This window comes from Cylas formicarius, unplaced genomic scaffold (assembly GCF_029955315.1).
Source record: "Cylas formicarius isolate icCylForm1 unplaced genomic scaffold, icCylForm1.1 PGA_scaffold_1__22_contigs__length_36826433, whole genome shotgun sequence".
Lineage (NCBI taxonomy): Eukaryota > Metazoa > Arthropoda > Insecta > Coleoptera > Brentidae > Cylas > Cylas formicarius.
Window position 1 is genome coordinate 26,508,138 of NW_026844264.1, and position 27,632 is coordinate 26,535,769.

Genomic DNA, 27,632 nt, shown 5'->3' on the forward strand with positions numbered 1-27,632 from the left:
ATATATGTAAACAGGTTAATTATAGGTGTAGGGTTATAAATTCGAATTGAATAAGGGAGACGCATTTTAATTAAAATTGGTCATTAAGTAATGGATTCCAATATCTCATTTTGTTAATCTCCATAGCTTCCAACAAATTTAGTTGTTTGCTTTTTGATTCATTATGAAAAAATATCAAAATTAGCTACAAACTTGTTAATGTTAAATGAATCTAATAGTTAGAATCCGAACTTCCATTTTTATACGCTCTTCAATGTTCGTTAAATATTCTACCTGTTTGTCCGATATAAAAGTCTTAGGACCAAATTTAGATAGATGTTTCAAAATTTTCTTGCTAGGTTCTCCTATATATTTTATTGTTTTATAGGGTTCGGTGTTTAATATGGGATAGATAAAGAGTTATTTCAAACTGCTTTTTAGTTATAATCTCATCTCTCGAAGTGGGTTCATAACCATTGTTCGATATTTTTTCTATTCGTACTTAATTCTTTTTCAACTTTTTCTGTGGAAGTGCTATCTTAAGAAGTCAGTGGATAAAAGAATAAAATTCAGCCATGTGTCAGAGTTTATGCTAAATAGAAAAATTTAATTTGTTCTCTAATCTAGTTATAGTGAAGTCCAGAAAGTTTGAAGAGTTATCTAGTTCCGTCCCCATGGTAAATTTTATACTGTTGTGTATTGAGTTAATATGATTCAAAAAGGACTACAGTTGTCTACCCGTTCCAGTGAAATAAACAAAAACGTCATCTATTTACTACTAAAGAAATCTCAAAAATCCGGAGTGTACAGGTTGAAATGTGGATCATGTTCCAAAATTTATATCTGACAAACAGATTGAACATTTAAGATACGCATTAACGAACATAAAAGAACGTATAAAAATAAAACTTCGGATTCTAACTATGCCATTCATTTAAAATCAGAAATACATAAGTTTGACGATAATTTTGACATTTTACATAATGAAAAAGAAAAAAACTGAATTTATTGGAAGCTATAAAGATCAACAAAATGAGATATTCGAATCTATTACTTAATGACCAATTGAATTCAAATGCGTTATTAAATTTAAATTTATAATCTTACACCGGAATTAAGAATCTAATATATATATATATATATATATATATATATATATATATATATATATATATATATATATATATATATATATATATATATATATATATATATATATATATATATATATATATATAATTATATAGATGTAAAAATATTGTCATGTTTGTTATAATAACTGTGAAACTCTGAACATTTTGGGTTTTAATTTAAGTGTGTTAAATGGATTTTCATCAAGTAATCATCAATAAAGTTGTATCGCCAAAATATTTTTTATGCAAGATAAGTTCAACAATGTTTTCACTTTATTTCGACAGTTTTGTCTCAACTGAGGTTTTCCGGCCCGACCAGTTTGGTATCGTCTTCGGGGAGAAATTCACAACAGCATGCTTGATATGGATAGTCGCACCTTAAGGTTTGTTTGTTGAACATGGTTCCCGGCGCACATTTCATTATGTTCCACGTTCCCGGTCCACATTGCAAAAAGGACCTGTTAACAAAAAAACTTGAAAATGATAACAGTATTTGGTATTTTTATTTTCCATCGATTTGGAAATCTATTTTCAATCTTAAACTAACAATCTAACGTTTTTACAGTCAAAATCATAACAACTACCAAAGTCTTCTTGATTAAAGTTCTAAAGTATTATGGGTGCTATTTTATTTGTTTAGTTTAGTTCGCCCTTTCTACTTATTTAACAATATACAGGGTGTCATTTATAAAAAACGACTTTTTTGGGAAAATTAAACTATTGATTAGGGTCCTTTGGAGTTCGTGGAAATAAAAACGTGTCGTTTTCACAAAACATCCTATAACTAAAACTATTGCAGATCTACACCTGGAGTTGTTATCAAAATGATTTTATAAAATTTGATTTCTGGATACCGGCATTACTTTTCGTCTGTCTTTTAAAAATAAGAGTTGTCCTTTGAAAATGTCGGATTTGGTCCACGCTGTGCTTAAACCAAAGTAGTCTGATGGGTTTATGACGTTTTACGAACAAATGTTTTATCTGGCACACAAACAAACGGTTTTATCTCAAGTGGAATTGACGAAATCTCACTGTTGGTTGATAACTTGATAAAAATTTCCAGTGATTTGGAAAATTAAATTTGAGACTACTGAGTTTCCGATTATTACGTTTCGATAGAAATATCATTAATTCGTTAAAAAAATCTGTTTTTAAGATTAACAAAAGATATATACGACATAGTTCCATAGAAAACCTTGAAACCAGGATCACAATTTAATCACTCCTTGGAGGAAATTGGAATCCCAGAGATCTCTGAACTTTGGCAGTTCCAAACAGTAGCCGCGAAGAGCATGATAATGTAATAATCAGAATCTATTTCAAACGAATTTTTTCATGTCACAAATATCAATGACCTATTGTACAATACAAGTCGAATTTTTGCGTAATATTTTTTATACGACCGAATTAAATTTAACAGTTTTAAAATAAAATATTCTCCACTTCTGTGTTTAACGAAATGGCAAAGCAATTTTAGCACTAGCGCAAAAAGTAATACTGTTGACACTCTCTTCGAAATTAGTAATGTGTATAAATAGTGCACACAGCAAGTTCGCAACTCAAGACCGAGGCTAGCAATGAAATAAAAATTTTGCAATAGGGAAGGCAATATTGAGAACTATTTTCTTCGGATTAAGTTATTATTATAATTTCCAAATTTTGGTCTTATCATCTACGTTAGAGTTTTGGTTTGTGAATAATATTGGCAGCTTTAAATTTAGAAATTATGGACTGAACAAGTTGCTCCATGTGATAGAGCCACGGAAAAAACTTGCTTGCATTCTGGGCTATTTTCTTTTTAACTACTTACACTTTGCTGATTTTGAGAAAGTACTGCCGTGAATTGTCAGTGGATATATTGAATAACGCAATGCAATTGGTTATAAACAAGATTTTAAATCTCGCGCAAGCACATGTCGAATGCACCTTCTCAAAAATTTATTTCATATTTGCTTCTCAAGTTCCGCTATTATCGTCATAGGAGGGCCTCTATACCTCTAGTAACTGTACGTAGAGCAGTAAATTAATGCAAATTCGAAGCATTAAAGCAAATGCGTAACATATTTTGACATGTTATTACCCGCAATCGTTGGGATTCGGGAAAATTCCCAGTTGTGGGAAACCGTTTCCATCTTTGCACAGCGATGACTTTGGATCTTGGTCCCACGAATTTTTTTTCGCAGCGTAGGTTTCGAAGATCTGGCAAGTTAGGGTATTTCTGTCGAAGTAGGTGTGCCTGGGACACCCGATAATATCGACTTCATTGTTTGGCAATGTTCTAATAATGTAATTGGGATTGGCTGGATCGATTTCCTGTACGGGCAGTACTGGATCTTCTTGTGACACTACAAAGCCTTTTGCATTTGCCACGAATATCAACACTGGGAGAATAAATATTATGAAATATCACATGATTACCTGTAAAAATGATATATACTGCATTACGAATGTAATATGAATTTCACTAGAATCAACTGAAAGAAAAGGATTTTTTTTTTCTGTCAGTAAGTAGATAATGAAAAAATACGTAAAGCAGCTACCGCAATGAATAAAAACTTAACTTACGTATGTTGGCAACAAAGAGGGACATTTTAATTTAGTATACTGCAACGAGGAGACTATAAATATGGACCGACATAGTCTCAGTAAGATTACGATCATTATGTTTACGATCCAAGTTATTCACAGTTCATTATAATCGATTTAATATCAGTGACGATTCTGATTATTTCCGCGCTCTCCATTGTAGTGGGATTGTAGACGTTTAAAAATATTTTGTTGCTTTTGTCACAATTCTGTTTTGCTAAATAATATGGTTTCACAGGCCGGTACTAAACACTTTCCATATTGTGATAATTATTTATTAAACAAATAGTAATTGTCATTTGGTTTTCCGTTAAAAGAAAATTAATTTGTAATTGGAAAGATCAAATTAGTAATACTAATATACTAGTCTTATTTCATAAAATTTAGAATGTTTTTAAGAGTAATTTAGTTTGTATTTAAAAAAAGACTTAAATAAATAACTACTTGGTTTCGTTTGGACAGTTTATCACCTTAACGAGTTACATTAATTAATCACTCTATATATTATAATAAATAAATAAAATAAATAAATAAAGTAATTCTGTTTCTATCAATGATAATAGTATATATGTTTGATAAACGACAAATTAATTTCTAGTCTGTTTTGATCAGATGGATTACTGTCCATCATCAAGTGTAAAATAACGGGTAATAAACAGCGATCTAAGTTGTGTAATTATCTGCAATAGACACTATGGAAGTTCAAATTTCTTTTATTTTCTCACATTCAAGGAAACGATGCCATTTCTGCTTCTTCCTCGATAGGGTACTTTAAAAACCTATCGATTCTTTTGGTTGACGCAGAATTTAGTAAAGTTTGATGATGTGATATATCGAGGTGGGCCCAAGTCACCTGGCAGTCTTGAAAACAATGCATGTGTACATAATTTCGATCGAAATGATAAAAATCGGAGTCAAGTTTTCTTTACAAGAGTTACACGATTATGAAGCTTTTAAAGAGCGATTTAAAGAAAACTGTACTGATTCATTCCCAAACTGCAAGATGGTTTATGCCCATCTCTGTACAATCCTAATTCATCCCATAAGTGAATTTTGGGTCTCTAACTGTTTACTCATAATTTGAAAAATATGTAATATGTAGGAGTCGCGGATCAGTAGTCATGTTCCTGTTGTTTTTGAGCCATACGAAATGTCCAGTAATTTGATGACTATGAATTCAGGATGTGTTTACAATTTTTTTAGGTTATTCTGCTTTAGTTGACTTTGTATTTGTATTATTGCTGTTTTCCAAAATAATAATGAACATAGAAAAAGTATGTTTCATTATGCATTTTAATTTTAAAATTAAAATAGGATGATGCTATTAACTGCGTAGATCTTTCAAAATTTCGTGAGATTAAGTTTTTGAAGGTGTGTTTAGAAAATATCAACTTGGTATCTCCAACAATAAAGGCTCGGGCGGGGCGTACCTACAAATCGTGCAATAACCCAATATTTTCGTAGAAGTGACATTAAAAATAAAAACCTTAGAAAAATCTACTCCAGATCATTCAAATAATCGATTTATAGTAGCAACAGCAACATTATCGGCAAAAGAAAACTTTAAAAAATTAGTTTTATTTTATTTACTTTGCGGTCTACATGGAAATGTTATTGTACGAATATGCAAATAAGTGCTCCACTCAAGCCGGCGCAGAAAAAACTTGTTGAATTTGATTCGATTTTTGCCGGGTGTTCGCGTGAGGTTTAATGAGTTCGACCTCCTGGGGGTGAATATTCTGAAAGTGTTTCCAGTATGCCTATTAACCTACTACCAAAAACAACTGCAATACGATCGCCATGTCGAAGTCGGAGAGCGAAATCGTTGACTTAGAGGATCGAGATCCTCGTAATCTTAGCCAGCATATACAGGTAATACGTTTCAATTATTGATTTTTTCACAGCCATTATGGGCTATACGAAGTCAGTTGGAACAGCTTAAACACTGACATTGGTCATACGCGGCATCTTCTTTACCAAGGACGGGTGTTATATTAATTTATTTATTGCAACGATACAAAACTACTAAGTTCGGCATTATGGCATTAACATTTAGTTTTAATGCTATTTAAATTTTTATTAGTGATAAGTTATAAGGCATAGAACGACCATAACAAAATACAGTTCTTCTGTGATATACCCCTAAGTAGTAAATAATTGAAAATGTTAAATTTTAAGATTCTATTCGTAAGTAACTTAAGAAAGCCATATACTTTTCTCAAATCCACCTAATTCTCGGTAAAAATAAAAGATAATTCCAAAAAAATGGGTTAGATCCCTTAACTTTTTACTTAACCCGAAACCTAAATTGAGGGTGGAAATAAGACAAAAAAGTAGCACACTTTATATCTGTGAAGGTAAGTGGGTATTTATGTTATAATACGAACAAATTCTAACGCTCCCTTTCAAAGTACTCCAAAATTTTAAGTTGAAACGAACTCTTTTAAAATTTAACAATATCAATTTGGCAAAAACCGAAAAAAAATTATGCTTTAGATTTCATTCAGTAAATTTAAAATAAGCGATTTTAATGTAAACGAGCTTATGTTGTCTGTGTCTTTTTCTTAACACCCACTGTAAATGTCACTGGATTTTTGTATTTGATTTAATATTACGATGATTTAGTATGGCGTTCATAACAATGGATGGTAATAAAAAAATGCTTTAATTTTGCGCAAATGAATCGATTGCTGGAATGTACACAAAATATCACTTTTCGTTTTATTGTATATATCGGAAAACGGGAGGGATTTACTTTAAGTGTTTGGAAAACCAAATAAACAGGGTAAGTTTTGTCGATGTTTAGTGAACGAAAGTCGGAAATTATTAAACTTACAGACAGAGTTCGTTAAATAAAGTTTTGCAATTCTGTAAGCTTGATTTAGGCTTCTCAAAAATTGCATGTCTTACTTGATATTTAAAAAAAAAAATAAAGAATTTAGTCCGTTTTTCTAAATCAAACCTTATTGATTGCAAAGCGTAAAAAATAAAGTAAGAGAAGAAAACATTTTGACTTTTAATTATTTAGCATTTAACTACCTACGAAATCGCAACTGATAATTTAAATTAAACTAAATTAAAAAATAATTTATAATTAAAATTATATACAGTTTTAATGACTTTTTGTTAAAATACTTTTTATAAATACTATTGAAAATAACTATACCTTCTTAACACTAGACCTAAATACGATCAAAAGAAAAATAATGTTAATAAACAACCTAAATATTTGGTTTCTATAGAAACTGTAGGGATAAGGTATGAAATAGATAATCAGCATACGACGTTCATTTTTTAGAATTTATGTAAGTGGTGTTAATATCGTTAGTGAATTCGTTTTTCTTGGAATTATTTCTAACTAGGGTTTCAGAAAAAACCCTTAATATGTGTTATAACACCGGAATGCAAAATTCTGTAATAAATCGGACGCGATATATTATGACTATGGTAATTATGTAAAAGTTTTTCTTTACGCTTTTTTCCTTAGATTCGGTTTTCTCGAGCAATGGATTTTTAAATCTGAAACATCGATCAAAACTCACACTATATATGAGATGCACCAACAAGAGTTGGCCAAAATTTTGCCAATTATTGTTCTCATTATAAGAGCATTTCAGGTATCTTGGAGTGATATCTTTGGAGAGCCAGGGTCTATCAGAAGTCCGGAATGTGCCTGGAGCGTCAGCCAGCACTGTTTCAAATTATCCAGAAATGTTGTCTATATATGTTTTACTGTTTTGTGCGCTCCCGTGGTATCTTGTATCATGGGTGCGTGTTTCGCTTGCATTTCGTTCCAGGTGAAATTTCGCTGCCATAGTTCAAATATCAAACTAAAAATATCAAATGTTTTCTAGTATATTTGGTGTCTTAACCCGTGCTTGAGGTTATGGAAGATCTCTTGTGGTGCTACAAGGAATTTTGTAAAGGGCGTGACAAACGGAATCGTCATCCCATGCGCAGAAGCGTGCGGTTACGTATTATCGCAGATAAGGGTAAGGACTAGCGTGATGTCGGATGAAAAAGAAGAAAATGTTGAGTTCTTAATTGTTTAATAAAATTCACCGGTACAATAAAATTGCTAAATTTAACAGTGTATCCTTTTTGCTGCATAGACGTCGTATTAATTGTAACAATGTACCTGCCATTGTGCTTATATTTTAATCATTCCGCAACTACCCGGTGTTTCGGAGACTCCTGGTAATAAAGCAACACATGCTTTTAAATTATTGTTGAATACGTGTTGCATAGGACACTTAAGCAACTGACGACTTCTACCAAAGCAAGAGAAATAGGTGAAGCAGTCGTTTGGATTTCCAACGTAATCATTCCGATTCGTCCTGCAGATCGCGTTAGCTAAAATATTTTTTTATGAATTGCTACTTGGAAAATTCGATCAAATAGTCGTTAAGTGCCACAATCGAACCACTCTATGTTAAATGTTGTGCATGGGGAGAATTTTTTTTTGGGAAAATGTAAAACTGAATATCGAAAAATGTCAAAAACAAGGTGGTTTATAGAAAACAAAATTGTATTTTGGCGATTTTACGTAGATTTACATAGATCTGTTGCCCTAATTTGCTGTTTTTGAAAAAAAAAACGAAATTATTTATTATAGTTTGAACAAGTCTATAACAGCTCCATAATAACTTAAAAAAGTGATTTGCTGAGCTGTCTTTAAAAGTTTTTGGTGGTGGATATAATTAATTATCGAAGAGTTTTACTAATTTAATGCTTTTGTTGTGTTATTTTATAAAATGTTAAATATTGTTCGTTGCCAAATTAATGTTTATATAGTCGCTACGATTTGTGATGGCAATAAAATGCCAGACAGAATAAAACAGATTGTTCATCTTGCCTCTACTTTTACTTCGACAGATGTTGTTCCGCCCTAAATGTTTATCTGACGAATTTAAGACAGCCGTCACTAACGATCACAATTATATTACTTGGGAGTAAGAGAGATAGAATTAGTTGTACTAGGCATTTGTTAAATTAACTAGTATGATATGTGAATATTTAAGTAGCCGAATGTGCATGAAAAAATTATGATAATTTGTTAAATCAAATATTGATAGTAGATATAGGTACCATACCCTATAAAATATAATTTTCCAAGATTATTTATACAAATAAATCATTTTTAGTTTGTGTTTGTGAAATATCTTCATCATGAGACCCACAAATGAAACTTCTACTATCAGAAAACGACCCTGTGTCTACATTAATAATCATTATTCCTTTATAATATTTTCTGTATGTGTTATTAATTCAACTGATAAAATTTTCCTTGGCAACTATCTGGGAAGCTGCTTTGCCTCACTTACAATATAAAATTATTTCGTCTGTAGCATACGGCATTGTTTTGTAATTTTTGACAATTTTTTTTAACTCACATTTTAGACCATTTTCTGGGTAATTAATTAATCCGTTTACTGCGGAGCCAATTGATAATTTCTTCTTTTCTTGTTGATGCATTTGGTACACTTTCACTAAGTCTAGAATGACTAGCGCATTATCCATAATAATTAAAGACGGACTTTCGAGTTTCGGCAGTAGTTTTTCAAATATGCAACCCTGTTTTGTAGTGGAAGCTACTATAATTCTCCGGTATTTCGTGCTATCTCTGTCTGGTGTACGACACTGGCGTAACAGAGGTAGAACACTGACAAGTAAATGGGTGTGTTTTGTCATCCTTAGTATACGACTGGAAGCAGGTAAAACACTGAGGCACGTTCTGCATTGGTTTTATAGCCGACTATGACATCGCAAATCGTACCGGCTATATTACTGACATTAAATAGTTTTTTTCAAAAATGGAAGACTATTTCTGTACATCCCCACAAGCTTATTAGTATACTATGCAACAACAGGCAAGGACGTTTTGGTCTTGGTTTATTTATGCACGAGCAGAGCGCAGCGGAGCGAGCGTCTTAAGAATTTTATAATCTTGTTGCCGACTACACTTTTTCTGCTACCGTTAGTACGAATATATTAGCCGGGTGTGAAGTATCGAAAATAATTGAAGTGGTCCGCAACAGCCTTTAAGGAAACGAACCCTTAATGTAAGATTTTGCGAACGTCTGACCAGTGGTATTTTAGAGTAGCGATTTGAAAAGGGAATTTGCGATGTAGATTTCAAATTCTTATACCTGAATCAATTTTACGCACGGCTACATCTGGTTGTTGAAACCCAGGTTTTGGCCTCGATTTACAATCCACCAGGCTGTTCCACCTGCAAGTCTTTCTTTCCTCGTCCCAAAAGTAGCTGTAGGGACATTTCAAGCTGACTAACCTCCTACCGAAACACATGTAGAATGTGGAACAATCTTCAGGATCCGCGAAGGCGAAATAATATTCATTGTTAATGCAGATAGGTGATTCGCTACCTGTAAATGAAATTGAGGCATTTTCCAGCAAAAGCTTTTATATATATAAAACATTCGTTGAGCGGTACTCCGGTTTCTTTGACAATGAGTTTTTTTGAATAGTGAGTTTTTCCAGTCCGTTTCTTCTGACAACATGTCCAAAAAAGGATGTAATTCACTCGGAGACGATGGAGTGCACCCTTTTTTTAATCTTTAACTGATTTAAAATTGATTCGTTCGTTCTTCTTGATATGCCCAGCATCTTTCGTCAGCAACACATTTCAAAAGCATCAATAGCACGTTTGTCTGTTTCCTTGAGTGTCCAGCACTCCGATACACAAATGAAGACTGAGAATACCAAGGTTTTGATGAGTCGCATCTTTGTAGACAGGGCTACCGCTGACGCCTTTTCAATTCCGCTGTGCACCCCCCTGAATTCGTTATGAGAGAACTAAGATACACTAACTGATTAACGACATATATACCATTTATTTCCTTGATTTATTTCGTTATCTTTGTCTTTAATCTGTTAATGGTCAGTCCTGCCTCGCGACTAGCCATCTCGACTCACTGCAACAGTTCCATTAGTTCTTGCTCGTTGCTGGCAAATAAAGTAGTATCGTCAGCATACCTAAGATTGTTTATTATTCGTCCTACCACCCACAGAGATACCTCCTTCCCAACATTCTGTGACTTTGCGAATTATATACTCGCCATAGATGTTAAAAAAAGTGGACTCACAACGCAGCCCTGCCTTACTCCCTTACCAACGCGGAAGGATTCGGTCAATCCCAGATTGACTTCGACTTTCGCAGTGTTATTTCGAATAGGCCTTTTAGTAGTTTAGTCAGGTGTTCTGGGGTACCCATTTGGGAGAGATACTCCCACATATCCTGCCATCTAACACGGTCAAACTCTTGGCTATAGTCTATAAAACAGATAGAGGTAGTGACATTAAACTCTCGTGATTTTTCTATTATTTGCCAGATATTAAGGATTTGCTCTCTGGTGCCACGACCAGCAACAAATCCGGTCTGTTTTTTGGGTTCCTCGGGCAACAGGTGTACCTTAAGTCTCTCCAGAATTAGCTGTAGCATTATTTTACTCGCATGAGGTATCAACGCGATCGTGCAAATTTCTTTTGAACCTTTCTTATGTTGGGGAATATACACAGAGGTTGTCCAGTCCTCTGGCCATGTACATGTGTGTACAGTAATGTTACATCTGTCTCTCCTGTAGCGGTGATCATTTCAAGTGTTAAGTATACCTTGGGGATTTATATGTTTTAAGTTTATTAAGGGCTGCTTCAACTTCTGCTCTTAACACGCCGGGTTCAGAATCTAAAACATTTGCTACCTCCTCTGCTATACCTTCCGTTGCTTCCGGATGAGCCATAAGTTGCTGACCATATGATTTCCATCGTTTCAGTATTTTATTTGTATCCGTTAGGATTATTCCATCTTCCGATCTTATACTATTGTGGTTTGGGGAGAATTTTCGCGTTCTTCAGTTCTTCTTTATTGATCTTCATAAATAGATATCTGGTCTTATTTTTGTTCTGATTTGCTTTGATTGCTTGGCATATATTGTTTAGATATTTGTTTTTGTCGCCTCTGCACATTTGTTTGACCGTTTTATGGTGCATAGCATATTCCTTTATAGTTTTTTCGTTGGTCAGTCCTTTAGATTTTAGTTCCTTTCTTGTTTGAACTTTCCGCCACGTTTCGTCCGAGAGCCATACTTTTCTGTTGCCGCTCTGCGCAGGTATTAAATTATCACTTGCATCGGTAATTGCACTTGTTATCTTTTCCCATTTAGAGTTTGAAGTTTCATCTGTGTTGGTGGTGATTTCCCGTAGATTGTTTATGGCTAGATCTTTATATACGGTGTTTTCCTTCAGTGACCTATTCGGGTGATTAGTTTTGACCCCGAGTAGCGCCAATTGCTAGTTGGATCGTCCGACTTGTTAAATTTTCTAATGCTTCTATCCATGATTGTTTCATCATTCATGATGATTCTTATATGTATCGTGATGCAGTGGTGTCCCTCTTCCTTTTGCATATAGCGAAGGCATATGTATAAAGAAATATGAGATTGCAGCATTTTTACGTAGGTATAAAATTATTACAAAAAAAAATACCATTAGAATTATCCAAAAAATTAGTCAAAAATACAAAGTGAACCTCGGCAATTGATTAAAATAATATGGATTCAGAAGAATGACATTGGCAAAATAATTTAACATTAACATTTATAGTAACAAACCATCTGAAAGCTGAATAAACAATGGCAAAAAAACTCACCCGTTGTTGGATTACGTGTATAAATGTCAGTCGCTTCTGAAATTTATTAATTGTAAAGCCTAATTAAAATGAATCAAAGGAAACAAAGTAAGTTAAATAATGCGAAATAACTGTAGGACTAATAATATATATATATATATATATATATATATATATATATATATATATATATATATATATATATATATATATATATATATATATATATATATATATATATATATATATATATATATATATATATATATAGAAAAAACCTATTTAAGCACTAGACAAAGATAGAAGAATATTGAAACAAGACATTTTTAATGGCAAATACATGAAATAATCATATTTAATAATACTCACCCGAAGGTGGAAAATATGAAAAATAGTACTCACCTGTAGGTGAATTATGTGTAGAGATATCACTACCATCAGTCGTTTCTAAAATTTAATATTTATAAAATGTATTGTTACAAACTAAAAAATAACGTTAAAAACGTGTGGAATAGGTCTGTTCTTTAATATATATTTTCATGTCTTCTAGAGTGTTTATAATCAATATATGCACCCTACAAAGGTATAATAATCTTGAAGAAAAAGATTTTGAAACAAAAATTGTATAGATGAAAAAAACTACGTCGGTTGTGAAATTTAATATTTATAAAACTAAAACAAAGAGTGCAGGTCTAGTGAACAAAGAAAAGCAATATTCACCTGTTGGTGGATTACTTGTAAAGATGTCGCCATTATCTGTGGGTTCTGAAATTTAATATCCGTAAAAAATTATATTCACAAACCGAAGAAGTCTAGGGAACACAGAAAAATAATACTCACCTGTTGGTGGATTACTTGTATAGATCTCGCCACCATCGGTCCGTTCTGAAATTTAATATCTATAAAATTTACACTCACAAACCAAAGAGTGAAAGTCTAGGGAACAAAGAAAAACTCACCTGTTGGTGGATTACTTGTAAAGATGTCGCCACCACCGGTCGGTTCTGAAGTTTAATATATATAAAACTTATATTCACAAACCAGAGAGTGGAGCAGAAGTGAACAAAGAAAAATAATATTCACCTGTTGGTGGATTACTTGGAAATATGTCGCCATTATCTGTGGGTTCTGAAATTTAATATCTATAAACTTATACTCACAAACCAAAGAGTGGAAGTCTAGTGAACAAAGAAAAATAATACTCACCTGTTGGTGGACTGCTTGTATAGATTTCGCCACCATCGGTCGGTTCTGCAATTTAATATCTATAAAACTTATACTCACAAACCAAAGAGTGAAAGTCTAGGGAACAAAGAAAAACTCACCTGTTGGTGGATTACTTGTAAAGATGTCGCCACCACCGGTCGGTTCTGAAGTTTAATATATATAAAACTTATATTCACAAACCAGAGAGTGGAGCAGAAGTGAACAAAGAAAAATAATATTCACCTGTTGGTGGATTACTTGGAAATATGTCGCCATTATCTGTGGGTTCTGAAATTTAATATCTATAAACTTATACTCACAAACCAAAGAGTGGAAGTCTAGTGAACAAAGAAAAATAATACTCACCTGTTAGTGGACTGCTTGTATAGATTTCGCCACCATCGGTCGGTTCTGCAATTTAATATCTATAAAACTTATACTCACAAACCAAAGAGTGGAAGTCTAAGGAACAAAGAAAAACTCACCTGTTGGTGGATTACTTGTAAAGATGTCGCCATTATCTGTGGGTTCTGAAATTTAATATCTATAAAACTTATACTCACAAATCAAAGAGCGGAAGTCAAGGGAACACAAAAAAACACACCTTTCGGTGGATTGCTTGTATAGATTTCGCCACCATCGGTTGGTTCTGAAATTTAATACTTATAAAACTTAAACTCACAAACCAAAGAGTGGAAATCTACGGAACAAAAAAAATACTCACCTGTTGGTGGTTTACTTGTATAGATGTCGCCACCATCGGTCGGTTCTGAAATTTAATACTTATAAAACTTCTACTCACAAACCAAAGAGTGGAAATGAATTGAACAAAGAAATGCAATATTCACCTGTTGGTGGATTACTTGTATAGATGTCGCCACTATCTGTGGGTTCTTAAATTTAATGTCTATAAAACTTATACTCACAAACCAAAGAGTGGAAGTCTGGGGAAAAAAATACTCACCTGTTGGTGGATTACTTGTATAGATGTCGCCACCGTCGGTCGGTTCTGAAATTTAATATATATAAAACTTATGTTCATAAACCAGAGAGTGGAGGAGAAGTGAACAAAGAAAAATAATATTCACCTGTTGGTGGATTACTTGGAAAGATGTCGCCATTATCTGTGAGTTCTGAAATTTAATATCTATAAACTGATACTCACAAACCAAAGAGTGGAAGTGAAGTGAACAAAGAAAAGCAATATTCACCTGTTGGTGGATTAGTTGTAAAGATGTCGCCATTATCTGTAGGTTCTGAAATTTAATATTATTATTATTACTTGGATAGATGTCGCCACCATCTGTCGGTTCTGAAATTTAATGTCTATAAAATTTATACTCACAAACCAAAGAGTAGAAGTAGAGGAACTAAATAAAAATATTACTGAAATTTAATATTTGTATAAGTTATACTTATAAAACCAAGGTAAGCTAATTATTTTGAAAATATGAAATCTTGTATTCACCAGAAGTAGATTTGTGAATTTGAATCATAAGATTTTTAAAGTCAAATGGTTTTAAAGTCAAGTGGTAAAAATAAAATAACTATGCTTAATAATACTCACCTGTTAGTGAACTGCGTGTGGATATGTCACCACCGTCAGTCGGTGATGACATTAATATTTAGAAAACTTAAACGTATAATTCAAATGGTATAAATGGAATACCGTAAGCAAATTAATGTGAAATAGGTGTACAACTTGTCCCTTCTGAAATATGGTGTTTGATATGCACTAGACAAACATATGGTAGGCTTAATACATAAAATTTTTAATGCCCAGTGGTACAAATGGAACAAACTATTCTAAATAATACTCACCTGAGCGTGGAATATATGAACTGGTGTCGGTACGGTCAGTCGGTTCTGAAATTTGAGCCTTATAAATCTTATTTACAAATATGTTATACATGTACATATATTTACAAATTGAACAGTGAAAGTCGAATAAAAAAAGTAATATCCATCAGTTGGTGTATAAATGAATCAAGGAAGTTAAGTAATGTGAAATAATTAGATAATTTAATTTAAATATAATAATTAGATAAATGTTCCAAATATAAAATACAAAATCAGAATTCGGTATTTCCTGGTAAATTTGAATTTGGAAAATGCTATACACAAATTAGGTTTAGTTTGGATAAATTATGAGGCAAATACCAACACTTGAACGCCTGGCTCCAAATGTAGATTCTTTATAAAATATATGCAAAATTTGCATTTTTCATTGCATTTAGATATCAAATAATAAATAATGGAAGGAACTAAACTACTCACCCACAGATGGAGCATCTGTAGTGCATTCTGGACGATGAGTTGGCTCTGCAATATAATTGTAACTTCTTAACTTCTTTGAACGTTTAGAAAACAAGTGCCAAATGCATAAAAAATAAAAATTGCACAATAGTAAAGTACTTATCTTCTTGAATTTGTACGATGTTTGGTGCAGTTGATGCAAACCAAATTTTCAAAAACTTGAATATCTACTTAATATAAAAAATATTAAATTAACAAATTGGTTTGCAAAACTACCCTCAATGTCGAATGAAATATTAATTTTCGGATGGTATTCAGTTTTAATTGAAAAAATTATTCTTGACAAGGCGCTCCACTTGAAAAAAAAAAGAAAACGATGAGAAAGGTGTTCTTACCGTTTTCGCAATTGCAGTCCGCTTTTTTCATATCGTTCGAGATTTCTGAAACGAATGTTATTTAAATATGGAAAAATGAAATAAAGACATAGAATTTTTCACCCTGTCGTTTTCCTTACCTACTTTAATGTTAGGGATCTGTGGCAGTGAATCTGGTAACCCTAAAATGGAAAACCAATAATTTTGGTTTAGTGTGCACATTTATTTCTCGCCATGTCACAGTATTACATATAAAGTATTAATAACTAGAAACTAGCATCTAGAAAAAAACCAGAAAAATAATAAATAAAAATAAAAATACAATTATAAATACCAACTAATATTCTGATCCAGGAGACATCTGGCGTGTTTTCCTGAACGCAATCTGAAAGCACACTGGTTATTGTACTACATAATAATTTAACTGCCTTGACTTACCACTACTCGTCGATGCACAAGGCGGTTTTACTTTTGTACTTGAAGGCACTGCTAAAATAAAAAATTGAGGCAATTCAATTATATTCTATCCTTTTAATTTTGCTATAAATAAAATTGCGTTACTATGAAAGTAGTAAACTATCAAGGAATCAATCAATCAAAGATTTGGCCAAATAGATTTTCTATATGCCAGCTTGATTTCTTCTTCAATCCCAATTAAGTTACTTGATAAAGGAAACGTACCAAAGCAAGTAACCAGTTCTTATCTCTACTTCACCATTATTTTACAGAATAAAATCAACCAATATAAAGTCACAACGATTAGATCAAACACGAAACACTATCAGGACGAATTAATACATTAAATCATGGGTTGGCAGTACAAGCTAGTTATTATTTGTTAATTTAAAAATGAATAATCACTGATATAATCAAGAAGTCTATAGCACCAGATAAAAGGAGATTTGTTGCAAACAACCAGGGTTTTATTTTCACAGCTAGTAATTTCTGCTTGTACGTGAAGAAATATCGTATATTTGATATCGGAAAAGGATTTGGTTCAAATCGAGAGGGTTGTGATAAAATTTTACGCACCCAAAAAATCTACCTTAACAAAGTTTACTGTAGAACTAACTCCTTCAGTTATTTATATATATATATATATATATATATATATATATATATATATATATATATATATATATATATATATATATATATATATATATATATATATATATATGTATGTATACATAATAATTATTATGTTAACTATTGGAAGATTCAGTTTCAAATATTAAACAACACATTAATTTAGTTATATCAACTTGCCATAACATTCCACAAAAAGAAGTAATACCACTATATGTGTTAACATGTCGCCTACACTAAAGCAGGCAATGGTCAATAAAAGCGACTAACTTATCGAATGCAAAACAATAACTGATTACAACGAACAATTGTAATAATTTTTTTGTCTGAAGCTGGAATGGAAGGCCAGAAAAGGCTATTACAGTTGAGTAATTTTATAAAACCTTTGTCTTCTCATAAAAATCTGATTTCCCATAGTTTGCTAACTTGTTTATCTTTTTTAAATTTAGTAGGAATAAGCTGGTTGGCTTCATTTTACTAGTTCCCGTCTACCGAGTATAGAATCTTTTAGTGTTTAATGTAAATTTAATTGTAACCCCAACAAAAACAGTTGAACAATATTTAGTACAATAATTCGAAAAACAGTTAACGTGAAGTACCCATTTCCATAACTTAAATGCATGAGCACCCAAATTCATATAAGCACAAAATGTCTCCAATTAATTAATGGATGTAGATTAGAAATCTTTACGGATCTCATTTGTGTATGGAAACTCTTAATATGTTTAAATCCTAATTTTATTATACATTTCCTTTTGTATTGCAGTTTAAACTAAGTTGACTTAAGGTCGACATCTGTCATTTGACAGAACAAACTGCTCCTATAAAAATTACTGCGAGAGAAGAGAACCAGAAGGAATTACTTCACATTGAGGCACTGCTCGATAGATGGCGCCAGCTACACAAAGTGCATCTGATTATAAACGAAATGCTTTTCACACCAAATTTAATGGGTGTAGCTACCGGAAAGTTCAGCTTGCAAAAAATCGAGTGAATTTTCTACATTTTGTGATAAGAAAACATAACAAAATTTATTCCCAACTAAAAGTAACTATTAAATGAGGTAACAAAATTAATTCAAAACCTAAAAGCAGTACCATGTGATTATGTTTATATGTATTGTAATGTAATGAGCAATATGAGCAATAACTGATGAACTAAACTACTACAGTGCTCGGATTACATGCATATTTTCGAAATATGTCGTTGTAGGGTATTTGATTTAACGTAAATCTATATAGACAGGTATTTTTATAGCCTTCACCGAAAATTCAATTCAAATACCACTAAATCGAAAATAATAAACATTTCTAAACATGTTTATATCCAAAGTACAGAAGCAAAAATTATCAATTGAAATCTACTGGTGCCGTCATTCTCTTTGTGTAAGTGATAAAAGTGCTTCTGGTATCTGCCTCACACTGTCTTCAATAACTTTAAATTGAAATAACCAACATTTTCACATAGTTATTCTCGTCAGATTTAATTTTCTAACTTATTTATAAGGATCACCTTCCACAAGATAATTTTATATTTATTTCAATAGGACAGGAAATTATACCAAAATATATCTAAGAATACATTTATGTGGGATTTATGATTTAGTACTACTAAACCTTTAATGTAAAATTTTGCAGGTTAACTATTTCCATGTAATAAGTAAACGTGTTACCCAGATATTTTACAAAATTTGGGAATTAAGAAAGCGAAAACAATTCCAAAATAACCTAAATTCATATTTTACAAATATATTGAAGGTTTTCGGCTGCCGTTAAAAATTCTCCACTCTTATCTTGGCCACACTGTAGATAGAAGACTTATAAATGCAACTGACAATCTTGTTCATTATCATATGTTTTCGACTATATTTTTGGCTAAATGGGGCTACGAATAAAATAAAAAACTGGTATAGCGACCATCTTTGAATAGCAAAAACTGTTTTACGGCTTTGAAAAAAAAGAATTCATATGGCAAATTTCCTTGCACTCTCTCCAGTGATAAGTAAGCTCTTTACTTCGTAATCGATCAATCACAATCATCGATCGACGTCAGAAAGTTGTTTTTTTCGCAAAACAATAAGCATGACATTAGAATATTTGATTTGCAGAGCGTGACATCCTCTCATCGTTTGAAGCGCTATTAATAATGGACTGAAATTCACAAAGGTCTTCTATTATACAATTTTTTAATGTAAAACACAATCTCTCTAAATTAAGTGCCAACTTTTTCCATAACGCTGTGTTCAAAATATCATGGAAAAATACTAAAAAAAACTGCATGCTGAAAAATTCTTACTCTATCATTGAAAGGTGAGATAATCAGCATGTTCATATCAACTTTTTTGTGGCAATAATTTCCTCCTCGAGTTACTAACCTTTCCAGACACCCTCGTGACGCTATTAATGAATTACAGTCTGGAATTGCAGGAAATGATAATGAATTGATTGACAGGTTTTGTCTTAGTGAGGTCAACAACTTGCAAATAGAATATATTAACTGCCATGAGCTGGTTAGGGAATAAAAGTTGCAAATGTGAGTGATTTTGGTGATCGCCCTTTTGAAAGTCCTGTTTGATTTGACAGTGGAGGATAATCGATATCATTAATAGAGTTCCAACTTGCTCCAATGCTTTTTATATTAACAAAAGAGATGGAATTTTAATTAATTAATCTTAATTAATTAAATCTTAATATTTTGGGAGTTTAAGTGTTAGGATAGATAAATCCAGAACTCATCAGTAAAAGCACACTTATTTAGGAGGTCGTCTGTCTTTGCACTCAATTAACAATTAACACAATTAATTGATTCATAAATTAATTAATTGATTTGTTGCAATCGGGAAGTTAATGTTTCTATTACAAAGTAAGTAATTGAAGGAAGTGAACATTTTTTTCTGTAAAGAAAAAGAGTATTTTTTCAAGCAAAATTCTTCCGAACAACTTATTTCAATTGCTGGAATTGCAGCTTGTAACTTGGTGTCGTGTCTTACAAAAAAAATTGTTTTGCAGCTCCCATTCACTTTTTTGCGTTAAATTGATGACTGTACCAAATGTCAAACGTTATAGAAAGCAAAATACTCGAGTTAAAATATCGTTTAGATAAGCCTGAAGTGTTTATACTAATTAATTAGGAAAACATTCTCGCATCAGTTAGTGTATACTGAGACCATGGCCCTCGTAGCGGGCTCCTTGCCGATCACGGCAAATCTGCCTACGAATTATGAATACTACACGTCAGGCGGTATTAACAGAGGCCTTAGCGCGGACCAGAGTTATTTCACGCTCAATGACAAGCTCGTAAGAATTTATAGTGGAGCTATGCACTATTTCAGGGTCCCGAGGGCGTATTGGAGAGACAGGCTAAAGAAAATCAGGGCGGCTGGCTTGAACACGGTGGAGTCTTACGTGCCGTGGAACTTGCACGAGCCCGAGACAGGTTGGCTTAATATTTTGCAATTTATATTTCCAAATTTATAAGCAGCATTTGCTTTAGGACTGACATAAATATCGAGTTATATATTAAAGAAAAATAATAAATTATAGCAGGGTGAGTAAATGGCCGCGCGGGAATATTTTTTTCTATTCCCATCTGTAAAATATCCAATTGCACACCGATCTAGCGTGCGGGAGGTGTCACTTTTCCACGTCAGTTTCGTTTCCCACGGATACGAGCCACTTCGGGCATTTCCGGGATTTTACCAAACGGGTTTGGGAGCAATCGGATGTTTTTGGGGATATTTCCCACGCTTTCAATTTTGACGTTTGTCAATTCTGACGGTCTTGTCTCAAAAAAAGTATAGTATGCAACACGTTCGGTATACTTTTTAAGTCACTCGTTTATAAAACAACAAGTAAATCTTGCGAACTTGACAACCTTTAAGCTAAATTTTCTCTGATTTTTTAAATGGATCACTCTGTATCTAACTACGTTGCTGTCTTCGGCTGTTTCCACTCTACTACTTTTGCTCAGATTTTTGTAATTGATATGTTCATTTATATTAATTAATTAAATAATGAATATTTTATAATATTTATTTTTTATTTTCTTTGAATATTTACACAATTGTTACGGGCGATATATTTATGACTTCGTGATTGTTTTTGAATTTTATTCCCACTCTACCACCTTTTTGGAAAAAATGAAGAAAATAAACAATATTTAATCTTCTAAAAGAACTTTAATATAGTAAAATGCACAAGTTAGTATTTGGGGGGGGGGGGGGGGTTCAAAAATCTTGCTAACTTCGACAATAATTGCATTTTTATAATTGCAGAATCCATATTAAATACTGTAATTACTATTTTAAAAACAATTAAATGAGATCTTTCTATAATATTTATAAATAACCATACATATTTTTTCAACTGTATAGTTAAAGATATAGCAATGTTATCATTTTTTAATATTTTTTACTCAACCAGTATATTAATTTTATATTTTCTACTTTGATAATTACATACAAGTGGATTTAAGTCTTAATAACCAGCACTATAAGAGTTGGTGGGGTTGCACATTTATTTTGCTGTTTTTTAAAACATAACCAAGTGATTGAAATTATATCATGACATTGCGATTATGAACTAGGCAGGTACTCAAATTATTATGTGACATTCCAATTTATTATTTAGCCACTTTAATAATGTAGATATAGATCCACTACACTAAAAAAATAAATTAAATAATTAAAAGTAATAATAAGTTTGAGCGATTTTTGGCATCTTTACAAGTTTTTAAGTTATGATTTATTTCTTCAAAAGTTTGATGTTTTTTGGGTGTCCAGTTGATTTCTTCAACTTCCAATTTGAATTCTTTTTGAACCTAAACCCATGAGAACTGCTTTCAATATTCATTCAAAAGATTAAGTGTAAACAGTAGCACACTAGCAAATACAAATTTTATTGAATTCTTTACAGTAATTCCTTACAAAAAATCATAAATAACTTTTAAAGATCCTGTACGTCAAGTTTGGCAACCAAAAAGGCACACTAATTCAACAATTTTAAAGTCTTTTTGATGAAGTTGAAAAGTTAAAATTTGTAGGTTAATTTTTAAAATTAATTAATGAGATTAGTGGATTGATTCGCGGCATTCTGTTTAGTTTTTGGTTAGGTTCGCTAGTGCGAAAACGCCGATCAAAATCACATAAAGAATTTTATAATATTGAGTTTATCCGACTGTATCCTAGAAGTGACCTACATATCCGGTAAGATTTATGAAGCCTCTTCCTTTAAGCGACTATATATTAATCATAAATGAATAAACATAACAACTTGTCTTCGTTAAACACCGCTCAGGCATGACAAATGCTCTTTCATCGTTTAGCAACTGCTCATGCATTATCCATCGGCTTTTTGGGTTCCATTCAACAATTTCGAAAACTTTTCATTTGTTTTGCTAAGGTAGTAACGCTTGTAGGCAAATTTGATTTTGGAAACGGCGGCTCGGAGATGGAAGATTTTCTGCACCTCGAGGAATTTTTGCAGACTGCAAAAGAGGAAGACCTTTTTGTCATTTTGAGGACCGGCCCTTATATATGCGCAGAATATAATTTTGGCGGGTTTCCGAGTTGGTTGTTGAGAGAAGAAACCGTCGGATTTAGGACTTCCGAACCCACTTATATGAAATATGTAACCAGGTACACTTACAGGACCCTAAAATGAAATATGTAAAGTAAGAAACAAAATTTGTGGACTGTTTTCACCGTACTGAATTTGCAAGACCATAAAAGATTTGCATTATTGGAGTCATTTGAAAACTTTTTACACACAAAGTGCTACATCGGCAAAGCAATTTTTTTAAATTGCATTTTTTTTTTTGGTATTTTACGTACCTTGCTGAAGTATGAAATCAAAATAAAAAAATCAGGTGCGTATGGCGTCTATAAGAAATTTTGGATTTCAATTTAAACAGCAACAGTCAAGTCAAGTGCCAGTCAAGAAATGTTGTTTTCCCCTTTTTTTAGTTATACAATTCTTCTAAAACATTTACAATGTTTTAACTTCAACAACAGCAATTTATTTTAGTAATGTTATCATATTTGTATTATTATATTATGAACTTATAAAAATTTTTGTTTCTTTGGAGTGTCGATCGGTTTATTTGCAACCCCTCCTTCCTAGAAATCCTCTATGTTGCTTAGAATTTTGTATTATCTATTTCAGATACTTTAACGTTCTCCTCACACTATTGGCAGCTTTTCAATTTACCAAAGGTGGACCCATCGTCGCGTTCCAAGTTGAAAATGAATACGGTAACCAAGAATATGGGGATGTGTTTCAACCGGAGAAAGCGTATTTAGAGCAACTACGGCAACTTTTTATCAGTAACGGCATACAGGAACTATTAGTAACTTCGGACAGTCCATTATCTCATGGGGACAAAGGTTCGGTATGGGTCTATCTACTAACGCACATATTTACCCAAATTGGTTTCCATTTCAGGTACTCTACCGGGAATCTTCCTGCAAACAGCAAACCTCGGAGACGGTGCCGACGAACAACTAGACAAGTTGGAAGAATTACAACCGGGAAGGCCTCTGATGGTTATGGAGTTCTGGGCCGGGTGGTATCAGTACTGGGGAGAGAACCAAGCCGGAAAAACCGACGATAAAACTAGATCTGTTCTAAATCACATCGTCAGCCGCAATGCATCTTTTAACGTCTACGTCTTCCACGGAGGCACCAACTTTGGATTTAACAATGGAGCAACGATGGGTGAGTTAGAAAGTGCAGAGAAGTTTGGTTGCGTCTGTTTCGTTGCAGATTTTAATAATTAGATCTACGGGTGAATTAAAATTTGCAACTTTTTTTTTAAATGAACGGTAATTTTGGCATTTTGTTAAATAACGAAATACATTAATTAACTTCCTCAAAATCGTACTACTACAATGTCGTTTGGTAGTTAGTTTTGGTTAGTTTTCTGGCAATTTCGGTTGTCAAAATTTTTGAAATTTTAGCTAACATGATAAATATTTGCAAAATGCTAACCAACATTATACGCACTTCAGCAGGAAAGTGATTTCATTTTTCTGAATTTGGTAGGTAATATACTCTCCAGCAAAATGAAACTCAGAATCTTAATTTTAATTTTAAATATATGCTAAAATCAGCTAATTATGAAACTACAATAAAGTAAAAACATCCTTTAAAGATTGTAACTTTGCTTTGAACGAAAATTTTGTGGTTTCATAGTAGGAAAACTTATTGATTTTATTAAATTGAAATTAATTTACGTAAGAGCCGGCCACGGGACGTAAAAATCAGGTTTTAAATTACTAAATTTAAATTAACATTTTTTCCAAGATTAAATTTCATCACAATTTTTTTTTAAATTTTAAAAGTGACAAGAGATAGTTTTAGGAGAAGAAAGGAAGTTATATGAAAATCTGTATCCGTATTTTCTATACACATTCCTGTTTGTCAATTAAAGCAGTTTTAAACGCATCATAATATATACATGTATACATATTTTTCTAGTTGGTTTGTTTCTTATATATTCCACTAGATAAAGATTTTTGTGCTTCTGCTTCATATTTCAAGTAGGTTCTAGTTGAATGACAAATGTTGTAGGAAACTCGCTTCTGGATAATGCCGGTTACAAAGCGATCACCACGAGTTACGATTACGATGCCCCGCTAAGTGAAAATGGAGATTACAGGACGAAATATACAATAATCAAAGACATGATCGTCCCAGCTAATCCTGTCCAAACATATCTGCCCGACCAACCGGAGGTTATCCCGCCGGTGGCCTATAACAACATCCAAATCATTAGGCAGCTGCCTCTGGATTCGATTATAGAGTATAATTCGCCCTATACAATGGAGAGCGAAAATGTTATTGCCATGGAAAAATTGGACATAAATCATAACTCCGGTCAAAGTAACGGTTATATCGTTTATAGGAAAGAAAACTTGGATTTAAGCGCTAACGCCGTTCTGAAGATCGCAGGTAGGGCGGTTTTTGTATATTTTCATATTTTGGTGCTAAACTCCGTGCATGCGGAACTTTTGCTCAAATATAAACTTCGCAAGACTAAAATTTCGGTCAATTTCAAAGGTAATTTTCTCGAGAACTGCTAGCTCGATTTGGATATACTTTTTTTTTGTTGTATCTTAGTTCTTCAGAAATACTATGAAAAATAGTTCTATTTAACTTTAGGATTTAGGTATGTACAGAGTGTTTTAATGAAAACCAGTTTTATACTCAATGTTTGTTATATTTTTTAGGAATTTCGGTCAAAACTATTACGTGTCTGTCTAAGTCAATGCTTAGTTTCATCTTTTCTCAGCATTTTGTTGCTTTATTCATCTCTTTATCTCAGTTATCTCAGAATAAGTATGAGGGATTAGAAGATAATGTTATGCAGTATACTGCAAGAAGAGTACAAAACTATTTAAATCAGGTGAATATTGAAACCTTAAAAAAATAAAACATTATGAAGCAAAAATTAGACTTCTGGTTCAAGTATGAGTCGTCCATGTTGATTGGTTTGAAGGAGTAGAGAACGAAACACCCGATATTGACTTTTTATTTGTTTACTGTTTATGATTTTCTTTAAATTTTTTTTTGTAATAGGCTGCCATTTTTTAAGTTTTATTAATTTGTTAGATAAAAAAATTGAACAATCATTGAGTATAAAACGCATAGCAGCACTCTGTGCATGGCTAAACTTTAAACAAAAAAAAAGGTTGTAGTATCTTCTCTGAATATTTAAACTACAATTGAAAAAAATGTAGTCAAATCGAGTGAAGGTTGTCAATGGCAATAGCTATGAGAGGTTTTTTAGCTCTAGCTTTTCAGGAGGATTTGGTTGGAAAGTTAGTGACAGAGAGTAGTAATAGGCAACGATGTACTTAATATTATTTTCACTAAAATGTATGTTTTTGCTTTTTTTGGTCCTAATAGAGCCTGTGCTCGATAACTATAATTTTAATATTATCTGGAATAAAATAGTTTGGTTCCTGTGGTAAGGTGGTGAGATATGTTTAGGGATCCTGAGGGAAAGAACTCTTTTGGTTTTGTGTTACTTTTATGATATTGCTCCTAGGTTTATTCGTTAAATAAAAAATGTTTAAAACAAAATGTAGCTACCGATAGCCTCTGCAAATCTATCGAAGATTGGAAATAGGATCACATTATCAAAGCAAACATTATTTGTGTAGGTAGCTTAAAATGCATACCACTAATGAAGTCATAACAGTAAAAAGCAAAACCCTAATAATAATATGCGCATCAGTTTGATATCGCTTAATATTAATTACGCTGCATGGATTAAAGGCTAAATCGTCCTTACTCTGTTGTTTAGGCCACGTCTGCGACACCGTAGTGGTTCTCGTGAATGGGAATCTCATCGGGCCGAAGCAATTCAAGTATTTGTCCGATCTGAAGGAATTTGGCTTTGCCTGGAAAGCGGACCCGACCATCACCCTAACAAACGAAGCGTTGCGCGGCGCCACATTGGATATTATTGTGGAAGAAATGGGACGAATGAACGGAGGCAAGATAACTCAGTACAATCACACGTTCAAAGGGCTTTGGCAAGGTGCGTTTATTCGTTTTAAATTCGTCTTGTTTTGAATCAATTTTTTAGGCGATGTGACTATCGATGATGTAAAAATCACGAACTGGAAAATAATACCTTTAGAACTTAAAAAATATTGGGTTAATCATCTACAAGAATGGCAAAATTACACTACAGGACATGTCGGACCGACGATGTACAACGCTCTGCTGCGCATCAACGATGAGGCGAGAGATACGTTCGTAGACTTGCGGGGGTGGGGCAAAGGTCGGCATGACTCTCTTGATTTCTTTCAAATGCTACCAACTGTCATGTTCTTTTAGGAATGGTATTTGTCAACGGATTTCCATTAGGTAGATATGCAGCCCTGGGACCCCAACAAACGCTCTATTTGCCGGCACCGTTTTTGACCACCGGTTACAATTACATCAACATGTTTGAACATTTCTATGCGCCCGACGACGGTCAAGTCAGATTTTCTGCAGAACCGATTTATGTGGACGTCCAATAATATAACACAATAATACATAATCGGTAATAATAATGTACACTCTGTTTACAATATATTATATTGAAACCGTCATTGCTTAATTCGATCCGATCCACGGTGATCCTTTCGCTATAATTTAAATACTATTCAAGAATGCCAATATCAGACAGAAGAATAGACATGATCTACGTCTTAAGAAATGGATAATTCCTATTCATTTTCTTATATTCATTTTTATTCGTTCCTACGTTATTGACTTCCTCGGGAGGGAACTTGAAGAAATACAAAAAACAGGTTGACAAGATTACACAAGACAAACCTAATGACAAATCAAAAATTCCCTACATAAG

General features: G+C 32.8%; 4 protein-coding genes across 5 annotated transcripts; 2 read left to right on the forward strand and 2 right to left on the reverse strand.

Annotated features, from left to right (window-relative positions):
• Window positions 1-1,225: 1,225 nt before the first annotated feature.
• On the reverse strand, window positions 1,226-3,799 carry LOC132696998 (uncharacterized). Its single transcript, XM_060662225.1, has 3 exons — window positions 3,678-3,799; window positions 3,193-3,493; window positions 1,226-1,570 (listed from the first exon to the last, which is right to left on the reverse strand). The coding sequence occupies exons 1-3, from the start codon at window positions 3,700-3,702 to the stop codon at window positions 1,405-1,407; spliced, it is 492 nt and encodes a 163-aa protein (XP_060518208.1). The 5' UTR covers window positions 3,703-3,799; the 3' UTR covers window positions 1,226-1,404.
• Window positions 3,800-5,465: 1,666 nt separating this feature from the next.
• LOC132696532 (caveolin-2-like) lies at window positions 5,466-7,750 on the forward strand. The gene is made up of 3 exons (XM_060661408.1): window positions 5,466-5,570; window positions 7,316-7,495; window positions 7,553-7,750. Exons 1-3 carry the CDS (start codon window positions 5,499-5,501, stop codon window positions 7,748-7,750), a joined length of 450 nt encoding a protein of 149 aa, XP_060517391.1. The 5' UTR covers window positions 5,466-5,498.
• Window positions 7,751-7,848: 98 nt separating this feature from the next.
• LOC132696531 (cell surface glycoprotein 1) lies at window positions 7,849-17,513 on the reverse strand. Of its 2 annotated transcripts, none has more exons than XM_060661406.1 (24): window positions 17,451-17,513; window positions 16,620-16,670; window positions 16,516-16,566; window positions 16,322-16,363; window positions 16,203-16,247; window positions 15,829-15,873; window positions 15,373-15,417; window positions 14,763-14,807; window positions 14,640-14,684; window positions 14,516-14,560; window positions 14,276-14,320; window positions 14,156-14,200; window positions 14,037-14,081; window positions 13,918-13,962; window positions 13,795-13,839; window positions 13,671-13,715; window positions 13,552-13,596; window positions 13,429-13,473; window positions 13,305-13,349; window positions 13,186-13,230; window positions 13,066-13,110; window positions 12,748-12,792; window positions 9,848-10,084; window positions 7,849-8,051 (listed from the first exon to the last, which is right to left on the reverse strand). In XM_060661406.1, the coding sequence occupies exons 1-24, from the start codon at window positions 17,494-17,496 to the stop codon at window positions 7,849-7,851; spliced, it is 1,440 nt and encodes a 479-aa protein (XP_060517389.1). In that variant the 5' UTR covers window positions 17,497-17,513. The 2 variants fall into 2 exon arrangements, with proteins under 2 accessions (XP_060517389.1, XP_060517390.1); XM_060661407.1 differs by lacking the exon at window positions 9,848-10,084 and adding an exon at window positions 12,367-12,402.
• A 2,922-nt stretch (window positions 17,514-20,435) lies between these two features.
• LOC132696625 (beta-galactosidase-1-like protein 2) lies at window positions 20,436-27,369 on the forward strand. The gene is made up of 8 exons (XM_060661563.1): window positions 20,436-20,705; window positions 22,686-22,905; window positions 23,432-23,652; window positions 23,711-23,983; window positions 24,839-25,219; window positions 26,577-26,813; window positions 26,862-27,059; window positions 27,116-27,369. The coding sequence occupies exons 1-8, from the start codon at window positions 20,438-20,440 to the stop codon at window positions 27,301-27,303; spliced, it is 1,986 nt and encodes a 661-aa protein (XP_060517546.1). The 5' UTR covers window positions 20,436-20,437; the 3' UTR covers window positions 27,304-27,369.
• The last annotated feature ends 263 nt before the right edge of the window (window positions 27,370-27,632 follow it).